This window comes from Formica exsecta, unplaced genomic scaffold (assembly GCF_003651465.1).
Source record: "Formica exsecta isolate Colony F162 unplaced genomic scaffold, ASM365146v1 scaffold111, whole genome shotgun sequence".
NCBI classification, from domain to species: Eukaryota; Metazoa; Arthropoda; class Insecta; order Hymenoptera; family Formicidae; genus Formica; species Formica exsecta.
Genome location: NW_021848451.1, coordinates 324972 through 337871, shown reverse-complemented (window position 1 = coordinate 337871; position 12900 = coordinate 324972). Strand labels below are relative to the sequence as shown.

General features: G+C 38.3%; 1 protein-coding gene across 5 annotated transcripts in view; it reads right to left on the bottom strand.

Annotated features, from left to right (window-relative positions):
- The window catches only part of LOC115236475 (sestrin homolog), a 243878-nt gene that overhangs the window by 26980 nt on the left and 203998 nt on the right, over positions 1-12900 (bottom strand). Inside the window, exon 1 of one of the 5 annotated variants that reach the window (XM_029808977.1) lies at positions 6598-7193. The exons of 2 other annotated variants lie outside the window; for them this stretch is intronic. In XM_029808977.1, coding sequence (XP_029664837.1) covers positions 6598-6630 — 33 coding nt within the window. In that variant the 5' untranslated portion in view covers positions 6631-7193. Of the gene's footprint in view, positions 1-2946; positions 3094-6597; positions 7194-12900 lie in introns of those variants that run through there. 2 more of the 5 variants (XM_029808996.1, XM_029808987.1) reach the window with 2 other exon arrangements.

The following is a 12900-nucleotide window of genomic DNA, read 5'->3' as shown; positions in this document are numbered from 1 at the left end:
ACAAAGGCCGAGAAAAGAGAGAGAGAAATTATTAAAGAGAAAATAAACTCAGCTGGAAAATATGAGAACGAGCAGATGAAACGACGAGAAGGGAAAAGAGGAAGAAGAGGAGGACCGAGGTCGCGAACAAAGGAAACTTTGCGAGTTCGATGCTCTCTTCTTATCAGTAGATGGTAGTGTTATAACCAAGGCACGAGAGCGGCCGTCTCATTGGTTGCCAGCGAAGTCCGACGTCATCGTATCGATTGCCGGCCTGCCACGTGACGACCGCGCATTTCTCTCTCTTTCTCCTTCTCCCGTTCCCCATTCTTATAATCCGTCCTCGTCGCACTTAAAATCACCCTGTGTCCCACTGGCCGATTCGAGGCCAATGATGCACAAAGAGACCTTCTTGGTCCTGAACCAGGAAACGCGCGAATACATTCGACTTGGCCACAAATCTCGAAAATTACGACTCGAATCTCTCCGGATGGCGCCGTTTGTCCTATAAATTATAAATGACTTTTATGCGCGATTTCAAGATAAAACCGAAAAGAACTCTTTAGATTTCGGAAAGCAAAGGATAGCTACGGATAGCAAAGAGTCGTATGTAATCAAGACGTCGCTAGAATTTCATACAAACATTCAAAATACGTAGTTGAAAATTTCCACTAACACATCGACTTGGCCTCGCTCCATTTGAGAATTTATTTTATACTTATATAATTATATTTTATTAATCTTTATATTTTAAAACTTTATGCATTTCTTATTTTAATCTCAATTATATTAGAAGATTTATATAACATATATCAAGTAATATGAAAAAATAAAATCTTGAATAAAAACTGTAATCAACTAATTGAATTATAACAAATCTGTAATTAACATTAATTAATTTCATTACAAATAATCCAAATTATTTTTAATAATAATAATATTAATTTAATGCTTTTTTTAGATTTTACGTTATTACAATATTACATTTCGTCGTAGATCAGATTGAATTTTATGATTTCATTCCAGAGATTGTGCTGCGAGTGAATTTTAAATAACATGATATAAATATAAATACAATGTATCTTTGTATGGTAAAAAACGGACTTTTGTCCATTGCTTTAAATTCTTCCGGATTTATCCGCGAAATCTATTTCTAGTAACTTACAATGACACTTGAGTTCTTTTTGAGAGATATATATCTCTACCTCCTCTCCTCAATAAATTTAACATGTTTATCTTTTCATCAAAATTCTTAGCGGTATATTCTTCGTATATTCTCTCCGTACACCAAAGACATTCAGTCATCTATGTAATCGTTAATCAGAACATTAGCACGATGGAACAAAATTTATTACGACGAGTTCGCCCACCGGTCGCAAAAAGCAGAAACTTGCGCCCGGTTTTGAATAGTTCAGCATCAGAAAGAAGAGGCCCCTCGTCTTTCATTCGGCAAAAGCCTTTAACATCGCTGTGGTAATGCCAAAAAAAAAAAAGGAAAAAAAGAATATCGAGAAGAACCTGCCATACGCGAGAAGAGCGAAGGCGGCCCATGACCGTAAACATCGTTGGAAACTAGAACCCAGATCTCCGAAACCAGTTCCAGCGGTTGGAAAACAATTTTACGACACAAGGGGAGAGCGGCAAGAAGGACACGCCATAACGGGAGAAAAGGAACGAGAGAAAGGGACAGAGAAAGAGGGAGAGAGAGAGAGAGAGAGAAAAGGGAGAGAAGGGTGAACGCGGCGTTTATTTCCGCCTTAGGAAGGGCCCTTCAAGGACGAGCACGAAGAGAAACATGCGTAGATTAAGAAACATAAGCCCGCTTAGATGCGCGAAGAATGTGAAAAATTCAACCTCGTATCTCATGAGTAACCTCGCGATAAGCTTCCATTACACACACATAAATAGGATATATGTTCAAAATATTTAATACACGAGTTAAAAAAAAAAGAAAAAAACCACACCTGATATTCCATACAACACACAGTGGGAAAGAATTATTTTGGGGTTTTCAACAGATAGAGTATCTTTCTATTCACCGACCCTCTACCAAACATAATATATAACAACCGAGACCTTCCGATTCTCGTACGGTAAGGGAGAAATAAATTTTAAAAGGGACGATGATACATACTATATCGAGTAATCGTGACAGGTATATGTCTCGACAGAGACAGAGAGAGAGAGAGAGACAGGAGCTCGAATGGGAAAAGAAGATGAGAAGAAAAAAAGGAGAAAATTCGATAATCGTGTTCGTATCCCGGCGGGGATACGACCCTCCATCCACCGCTGAAACTCGTCAGGCGTGTTAAAGGAAACGAAGAGGAAAGAGAAAAAAACAAAATGGAGAGGGCAGAGAAAGACAAAGGGAGGGAAATCGAAAACGGTGGTGGCGATAAAAATAGACGAGCCGCGACTGATATTGCGCAAAGACGGCCGCTTAATTTCACCTCCTCCATTTGCCTCTCCCGGTAGAAACGGCGTTCGCGAACGAAAATAAACCGGCTACATCGGGAGCGTGCGGCGAATTTCCAATTTCCCGCAGAAATTAAACCGACGCTCGATTACGTAACACGAGCAACAAGCGTGGCGGCAAGGGAAACGTTAAACATGCAAAAGCGAGAAAAACACGCGTCATCCGTAATAGCGGATGCTGAGCGAGAGGAGAGGGTCAGGTAGAGAGCTGATAATTATTAGAGGGTACCCTTCTTTTTCTTTCGTTGGAAAAAGATGAGTTGGAAAGACCCCGGACCCATTATATAGGTTAAATAACTTACACCTTCGGTAACGGTATTGCTAAAAATTAGCTTAAATCAACAAGAGTAGCCTTAACGAGTTTCTAACGAGTCAATCACCTTGACTAGAGAGAATTTCGCTTTTTTTTGCGTTAATAAGTAAACACAGCGATGCGTGAAAAGTGCGAAATAATCGAAAAAAATAATATGTGCTGGGTATGTTACGTCGTACCTCGAGTAAATCTGTCATGGTCTCTTATTGCCGCGAGGTCTACCGTCTTCGATTCGAGGGATGATGAAAAGTGCCGATGAAATTGAAGTGGACCTCGATAGCACCGCCTTTCCTAGGAGAGACCTACCGCACCGCCTAAGATATTTCACGCACACGACTAAAAAAAAAACGCCCGATAGCATATCGAAAGTTTGGAGAAAATACCAAATTCTTCAAATATATAAATACGCGTTATACTTTGTTCTTTCTAATTTACTTTATTTGTGATTTATTTTTGAACAACCCAAACCTTCGTATTTTTTATTTTGATAAAAATCGATTCTTCTCTAATAATTTCAAAAGGTGTTGAAAATGGAATAATGTAGAAAAATAAGATCTAAATAAATAATAAATTTCATTAAAAATAATTTTCTAAAAATATAACGAATTATTTTTAACAAAATTAATTTTGATTCTTTAATATTAGATTTTTAATAATTTTAATTAAATATTTAATAATTTACTGCAGAGATTAAATCTATATTTTCCTGATTGAAAATGATCAGCGCGTAAACATTTAATCGAGCTATAAATGTTATATGCGGATCATTTTACGTGTTTTCAAGGACGAAAATTTTCAATCTGATGTTAAAGCACAAGCTGATGAAAGAGGAATGAAGCTGATGTAAGATCGAAAATTTTATGTGTCACTTGCATGCGTTTATGCTACGAAGGACAAATTATATGAAAACACAGCTGCTTCCTACAAATGCACGCAATAGTGGCTCACAATTTCGTGGCACGCTCAGCGTAAAAATAGATAAGGAATAGATATTCATATCTGTCGACTTTATTTACAAGAAATATTCCAGATTGCTAGTTTAAATTCGTAGCTTCAAGCAACTATTAATTTAAAACCAACTGACCATTCTTACACTCGTCTATGATCTAATCATCGCACGTGTCACGACTGATAATAAAATAATTAAAAATGTGTAAAAAAAAAAAAAAACAACTCGCGGATAAATTATGTACGATACGTATCTTTGAAAATACGTACGTCGAGGAAATGATACAAAAGAGTGAATAAATCGTATTTTACTGAATTTTTCCGTCAAACAAATTATCTAGTCATCTAAATATTTAATAACAAATTGTTTGCATCAACTATAGAGTACTTTTCTTCTTATATACTTTATTTTCTGCTATTACGACTATAATCTAAAAATATGCTATAATCGACGTCGGAATCGAAAGCAAAAAAATATGGTTGTTACGTGAGTGCAAGATTAAATCGAATGATCACTTGATTTATCATCTGATTACCAAGTCACCAGCAATCGCTTATCGGGCGAGGCATGTGGCAAAGGATACATTCATCGCCCCGATTTAACCACAATTAAAGTAGTATATAAACTAGTATCGCGAAATTTTTTATCATCCGAATAGAATTAATCATCGCTCGTCCAGTGGACTGAGACTGCTAATCGAGATTGTTAAGCGAAAACAATGAAAAAAAGATATTTAAACTTCGTGACAGAATACAAGGAGCAGCTCGTAAATATATACTCGTCGTTTTCGACGATAATGCATCTCGTAAAAACGATACATTGTAACAATCTTTATGGTAATCATGTAAAATTAGAAAATGATTCGAGACAATCCGAAATTTCGAGCATTCTTTAATGGAACTTATAAAATAATAGATAAAAAAAATTCTGAAAAATCCATCCTACATTTTTGTCTTTTTAAAGGAAAATATGCGCAAAAGCCATCCAATCGATCGCTTCTTTCAGAACAAAACTATTAAGTATAAAACACACTCTGTATAATCTATTTTCCCAGGAAATCGTCCATTTATCTCTCACATTTATACCAGTACTGACCTTGCTTTTCCTAATGCGTGCCAAAATATCGAAATTTGGCACGTACTACATCCACACAAAGCTCCTTTACACAATTATTATATCATGTAAAACTAAAGCTAATTATCCGTAAATCATCGTTCAATACCATATTCGAATTGCCGCAGACTTTCTAAAGTTCTGTGCAAAACTCTTTTGGACAACCAGATATGTCGAGAGCTCCGGAGGGGACCGGATAATAAAGGAAAACCCGAGAGAAACTTCTAGAAAGCCGAGAAAATGGTTCGTACATAGAGACGCGTGACGTGTAGTTATCTCGACGCGAGATCAGTGCGTGATTAATCGGGAAAGGGACGGACGGATACGGTATAAAACAAACGCGTAAACAGAGAAGAGGAATTACTCGTCGCTGTTAAATCCTGAAGCTTCCCGACCAACCGGCTACGTCAGAACACGATCACGCGACTCCGACCTTTCGTCTCTCGTTCCTGCCAAGCAACCGTCTTTCTCTCCACTCTCTCTCTCTCTCTCTCTCTCTCTCTCTCTCTCTCTCTCTCACACACACACACACATTCACGCGACCGATCGCCTGGCCGGCTGCTCTCGCTCCATCACCGCGTTATTGTACTCTATTTCTGCCGATGAGCCGAGTAAGGTCTCGGTGACTTTCCGAATATGCGTGCCGGGCGCACGTGCGTGCGCGAGAGAAAGAAAGAAAGAAAGAAGGAAGTCGAGGGTAGCGAGAAATACATCCTTCGAGTGCATTAAAGATACAGTCGATTCTCTCGAATATATATGTACATACCAGACAAAAATTTACAACGAGAAACGGTAAATATATATTTTATTATCAGTTAAAAAAAAAATAGAAAAAATTGTTTTGAAATCAATTACTTTACGAGGAATATTTTCATCCGAAAAGAGAAGAATTATTATCGCTTATTTTAATCCTGAAAATAGCATTTGAAATATATATTACTGATTTATTTTTCGTTTACAATTTAAATATGTAATTTATTCGTATTTATTATATTTTGCGAGATATGCGAGACCGATAAATTATATATAAATTAAAAGAGAAATTTGTGATCGATTCTCAATGCAAACAACGAAAAATAAATAGATTTATTATATATATCGACAACGATTGACAGTGCAAGATGTGTATGATTAAAAGAAAATGATTACATGATGGAACAACGTGATATCTTCCGTGGTGTAGTTTTATCACGTGTCAAACGTTATTTCGTTTATCTATTTCTAAAGGCAGTTGTGCGACAATAACAGATATCGGTGGGCGTAAATCATTTTGTGCAAATATCCCCGAGTAACACATATACGAAACAAAACGCGGGGCATATACACGCACACAAAATAAGCTTTAAAAGTATGTACACATATTTTCGATACAAATTCTTATCAGTAAGTAACAAAGTGCTCACATCTCGGCGTGGAAAATTCCAGAGAGAACCGAAAAGTCATCGCGCGAGTCTAGATTTATGAAAGGAATCTCTTGATCTCAACAAGGAACTTTTTTGTACCGGCTACATTTCAGATGAGGCAAATCTCGAAGAATGTCTTCTCATTCTTTGCTTGCATTTCCGGGAGCTCGCAATCAGGGTATCGGCGTGTCCGTTCCTCTCGAGCGAGAAAGATCGTCCAAAAAATTCGAACGATCGTATCGGAGCACACAATGGCACGCGCATACACGAATCGACACGTCGATGCGCGGCCAACTTCGGCGCGCTCTTTCGGGGAAGCGGAAAAGCCGAAAAATGGGGGAAAAAAAATATCGCCAAGGACTCACCTCATTCGTTCCTATTTGACCCATACTGCCCATCGTGGTGGCAGGTTTCGCGGCAGGTTTATCGGCAGCTACCGGCTGCTGATCGTTTTCGTTGGCGATAGGAATCTTGGCGGGCTTCGTTAAAGACACTGAAGATAATTACGCGCACCCTCGGCTAACAATTTTCGATTTATCGCTCTCTCTCTCTCTCTCTCTTTCTTTCTTTCTTTCTTTCTTTTTCTCTCAACAAGTCGCGCAACGTTCTGCCGACGTATACCCGAGGATCTCGACAATTATCACCGGCGAATCGGCGGGCCAGATTCGGCGCGACACGTCCGTCGATTGTCACTACAAGCAACGAGCTGAAGGAGCTTTGACGTCGCGTTGTTATTACCAGTCATAATATTATCACCAAGGGACTCTCGAATCGTCTCCGGAAAATCGCGGAGACTGCGTCACACCGTATCGTACCGGCACACCCGGGCGAGACGGGAGGTCGAATAAGAGAAATCAGGTTACGCTGAGCGATTATAAAATTACGATCCGTACCTCGAGACAGCCGGTTACTAACTGACGCCGCCAAGCGTTGTCCCGTGCGAGTCGCGATCATCTGGCCGGCTGCCGGGCGGCGAAGTAGTGGGGGAGAGATAGATCAGGATATATGGAGCGCGGTGGGGGAACGCACGCCGGTTTTACGCGTCTGCCATTGGTCGCGGCAAGGCCGTACGATTAACATCCTAGTAAGTCGAGATGTTCAGCACAATTCGTGAAGAGAGACAGATCTCTGATCAGACCGAAAAACTATCTCTTTAGTTTCTTTCAACTTATCTCTTTTACTGCTTTCTCTTTAATTAATATGCGTAAAGATAAACATCAGTGTAGGTTAAAGTTTAATTGATTGCTCAGCTCTCTCCCTCTCTCTTTTTTCTGGATGTAAAGATAAAAAGAAAGAGGCTCATATATTAGTCAAACTTCATTAACTTCGAATAACATTTATGAGAAGTATGACGAAATGATTTGAAGTTTTGGTGTATGTATGTGTGTGTGCGTGTGCGATAAACTTCCTTTATTTTAATTGCTTTTATATCTGTTATTTGTTTTTATAAAATTATAAACTAATCTTTTACGGATACATATCTTTCACACTACATATTTATTAATCTTCGAATAATCGCATTTAGAGTTTTTAACTTACTTTATTTTATATAACTCTCTCATAGAATTCGATTATAATATAAATATCTTCAAATCAGCAACTTCTCCAAAGATTTCAGAATTGTAACTATAAATATTTATGCATATTTCGTGTGCGGATTTATAGTATTAAAAGGAACAGGGGAAAAAGCACACGTTGGTCGAAGTCGAAGAGACGGCCCTGTACGCTGACGGCCGGCCTGATCAGCTGATGCCTTAGCAACAGTGGTATTAACCGCGCTAAATATATCAGAGAGAGTTCACGTCTCCGGCACAATGCAACTTGTAACGACAAGAATGATGAGAGGAAGACACCGCATCGAGTGATAACTATAGTTTCGTCATGCGATTGAACGCATAATCGCATCGATGACGTATACCTACTACACGTACTGATTTAAGGGACACGTTCTCGTCGGTGAATATTACTTGTATAATTTATCGATTGCGATTACAGTCGCGTAGAGAAAAGAATTTCGACGAAATATTGTCTTTAAAAAAAAAATCGTCAGAAGTAAAACAAAAAGATGATTATAAAAATTTTTTAACGCATAATATTTAAAAGCATAGTACATGACGTGTACATTAACTATGACATGGACACATATTGACTAAAAAGTTTATTGTTTTCCTCAAAGATTTTTATCGAAAAGAATATCACAAACTATACAAGAAAGAATTTATTTTATAATTTGAAAATATTTTTTATGCAAAGAACCAAATATATAGTGTATAAATAATCAGTCAAGACTCTATATATTTATTTTTTTATAAAGATATTAATATATATTAAAAAATTTTATATGATTAATATGTTTATATTAATTTATCCAATGATAACTTTAGCACGACAAAATAGTCGATTATATTCTCGTAAATTGTGCATCTCTTTTCCTAGAACTAAGAAGTCACAAGTGTAATCTGACCTAAATAGAGCTTATAAAAGTAATTCCCATATTGCTGATAAGCTATCTCTAACTACCCAACATCGCTAATATGATTTCACTGAATATGATTTGTCATCACATTATTGATATCCTGCAATTATGTTGATGATTAATACCGCTTACTGTCGAAGCTAATATTCGCAGATAATAGATTATTAATCTTAATTGTCAAGGAAGCCATCAATAAGCGACACGAGTCCATATCGATAACGCGGAGAATAAGAAATTAAATCCACTCCTTAATTAAGGGACAGGAGTCAGAAATAAATGAGAGACACGCCTGTTGATGTCATTCTCTGCAAAAGTGGGTCCTGAAATTCAATTAAGTACGGGAAACGTATCATGTGACATAACAGTTTTGTGCGTCGTAAATGTTGGGATCAATGAAACCACATTTCCCCTCCCTCCATATCTTCGCGGGGGTAGATGAGACGCGGACGAAGCGGCATCAGCATCCAAGACCTCCGCGCGATTCCTTGTTCCTTTGTCTCCCAAGGATACCGAGAAATGAAGGCGCCGGAGGATCGACCCTTCATTTCCGCGAGCCCTTTAATGAGTCTTTGTTACGAGCACGAAATGTCGCCCAAGAGGAAAAGAGAGACAAAGAGAAAGAGAGAGAACGTAAGTACGTCCATATAATTCGAGCGAGAAACTACTGCGTAGAAAGACTATGTTTGCTATGTTTGTTGTAAAACGTCGTGTGTATATATAACAACGGGTGCAATATTAGATTACACATCCGATTCGATTACTACCATCAGGCACTTTGCGCTCTCGAACCGATAAATAGCGGATAAACAAGCACGCCGATCGCATGCTGGGAAGCGAGACACGCGTCACGCGGGTTCGATAAGAAGCCACGAGAGGATAGACGAGGAAAAGGCAACAATCCTGCGTTAATTATCGTCGATAACGACAAACGCGTAATGCGATTTCCACGGAACGATCGGCAGAACGGCTGCGTTCGATTTCGCGACAATCACCGATGATTCGGATATTTTCCTGTCGCGGATCGAATTCCGGAGACGTCAATTGGCAGGGCGGATAAATCGCGAGTAGTTTACAAAGAATAAAAAATTGATCTCGATAATTTTAAATAAAAAAAATAGTCCAATTTAAATAAAAAAATAGCCCTACGATACCTCTATAAGAAAAAAGAAAAGGTTTATTCAAAGAATTTAAGAGTATCGTAAGAAAAAGAAAACAATGTAGACAGTCTCTCAAAGACTCATTTTTTATGCATGCAAGAGTTAACATACGAAACGTAGATCTTTTTCCCGCTGTCGAACGAAACGTCATAATACGAAACGCAACAGCGGTAACAGTTCTTTCCTAACTTGTCCGCCGCAGAAACAGGTATTGAACTCCAGGAAACGTGTTTTATGCGCGAATTGGCAGGTTAGATTATTGTATAAATAGATAGATTAGCTGAAAAAAAGCAACACACAGAGAGTGTTCCGCGAGTTCAATCGGAATTATGTATGTATTCGAGTCAAGATTGTGTCAAATTTTTCTACATCTCGAGAGATAGAGAGTAATTGATATTATATAAAATACATAGACTCGGATTGTGAATATATGTACTAATTACTAGATTTAATATAGATTCTTATATTTATATAGATGATTATAAAATTATAATATCTTAAATATACAGATGAGATGGATGTAGATTTAATCGTAAATAATAATAACCGCGACATTCTTATTCTAAATTAAATTATTAAATTAATACCGCGGTTCTCGTTCTAGTCTTTTTATTATATCCTCTACTCTTTTTGTATTTTTTTTTTCCTGTATCAGTTAATATGTACAATATCCGTGTGCGTCAATATTTATATGTGTTCGAATTTATTCTAACAATAAGTCTTCAACATTCATAGGTGAAATAGATATTTTAGTCGAGTTTCGTGTGAACTCTCCCGATCAATCATGATTTCCGCGAAGACGAGTGATCTCTCTTTCTCTCGAGCGCTCTGTGAAGTTTCTATTATTTCGTATTCCCGGGAGGAGGCGGATACAGGGTCTTGGGCGAGGTTAGTATTGGAAGACCGAAGGGGTCAACGCTCGGAAAAGCGCCTCTCGTTTACGGCACTGCCATACGATATTACCAGGCCCGTCACTTGGATATCCCTGCTCCCCGTCAGCCCCTCTCCCCCGCAATCGCTACATGTACGTGTCTCTCTCCCTCTCTCTTTCTCTCTTTCGCTCTCTATTCCTCTCTCTCTCTCTCTCTCTATTCCTCTATCTCTATCGAGCTCGATTGCTCGATCATCTCTCCTGCTTCCTCGAACGCTCCATCATCTTGCCTCTGTGCACTTACGGCAATGCGTCCCGTCCTCCCTTGCCCGCCCCCTTCTTTACCGTTTTCTTCGCTCGATTTCATCCCTTACGAATGACGGGGGCTGAGACTCGTCGATCCGTTGAAGAATCCGCCATTGTTTCTGTTTCTCTTGACTTGCGTTGTTATTCTGGCTTACGACTTACGGTATTGGGCATTCCACGATTAACTGAATCGTCATTCTTTCTCTTTTTTTTTTTTATGTTATAGTTGCGGGGCGGTTATGATGATTTAGCGAATCAACTGATTAACATCATCATCTTTTATTTCCACTCCATGTTTTTATAGCGAAATTCTACGATCGTTTGTAAAGACCAAACGCATTATAATGTTTATAAAAAAAATAGATAGATATAAATGTGAAATCTTGCGTCTTAGTTGTGAGGGGTGAATGGATGTAGTACCGTTCTCGCAAACTTACAAAGCGTTTTTTTTTTTTTTTTTACGGATGTGTCTCTATTGTCAATAATACCACAAAGAGAATTTAAAAATATCATATGGTCATCGAATCAAACATGATCAATACCTCTGAGAAAAGAGGCGCGCCTATACTTCTCTTTCCTTCGTATTAACTGTCAGTCGGTCATCGCTGTGTCTTCAGGCTGTCATAACATCGCTCCATATCAATGTTTATCCCGCTATAAGCTTCTCTTTTCTCTAAGCACGGCACGATCCATACACACACATATACACACACACACACACTCTCTCTCTCTTTCCTATTCCTTTTATTCTACTTTCTTTCTCGCGTCATTAGTTTGCTCTTACCGTTTCCCTATTTTCATATCCGCCTTCTCGACATATTCTGTCTTCTCGATATACTCGTTTTACTTCTCTCGCCTTCTCCCTCCCTCTCTCCTTTCCTATCTCTTTCTCTCTTTTGCCGTTCCGTTATAACGGAGCAAGGAGCAGCCTACTATTCAGGATACTACACGGTTAGCTGCAACGAAATCAATGGAAAGTTTTGTCTACCGTAACTCGTGATGAGTAATAACCGGCTCTACGCTCGAATGACGAAAATTGCTTTTACCTTGCGCGAAGCTCAAATGGAAGAAGCCACAGTTCGTTCATTCGGTCTTTCGGTCAGTGGGTTCCTAATACGCAGGCCTACATATATACGTTTTGCCAAGGATATCGAATATCCTCCAGCCTAAGAAAATTAAGACCCCTCTTAGAGTAATTATATTGGTTTAATTATATTTAATTGAAGATAATTGCTAATAAAGAAGTAATTAATAAGCTGTAAAGGTCTAATTATGCATGGAATGCATCACGATTCGAGTCTATTGTCATAATGAAGTCTTCCAGTTTTTCAAAATTCACTGAATTGTATCCCGCATGTGTTTTTAACGAATGAATCACGAATGTATCGTGAAATTGCCAATTTTGGATGTGCCGAGAACATTTCCAGTAGAATTAACAGCAGATAATTCATACGCACAAAGGACCATCTTACGAAGACGTGCTTTTATCACACAGAGAGTGTGTATTCAATCATGTTTTACCGCGTGTGTTACTCACGTTAATTATACATCGTAACAATTCGCTATTTTTCGTTCCGAACGCATTTGCATAGTCAAGATGTGTCATCACATGCCGAAAAAGCTGTCAGCTAACCAGTAACCAGCATGTGTGAATCACGATATCAAAATATAAAGTTATTTCACGCTGCCAAATGACATCTAAGCACACATTTTGAATTTGAGAGAGAAGTTAAAAACTAAACTGGTCTTGTAATATCGACGAAAATAGTTATCTCTCGCGTTATAAATCGACAAATATATTAGAAAAATAAGAAAAAAAACTCCGCTTAAAATTCATTCAAAAGAAGTCTTATTTGGA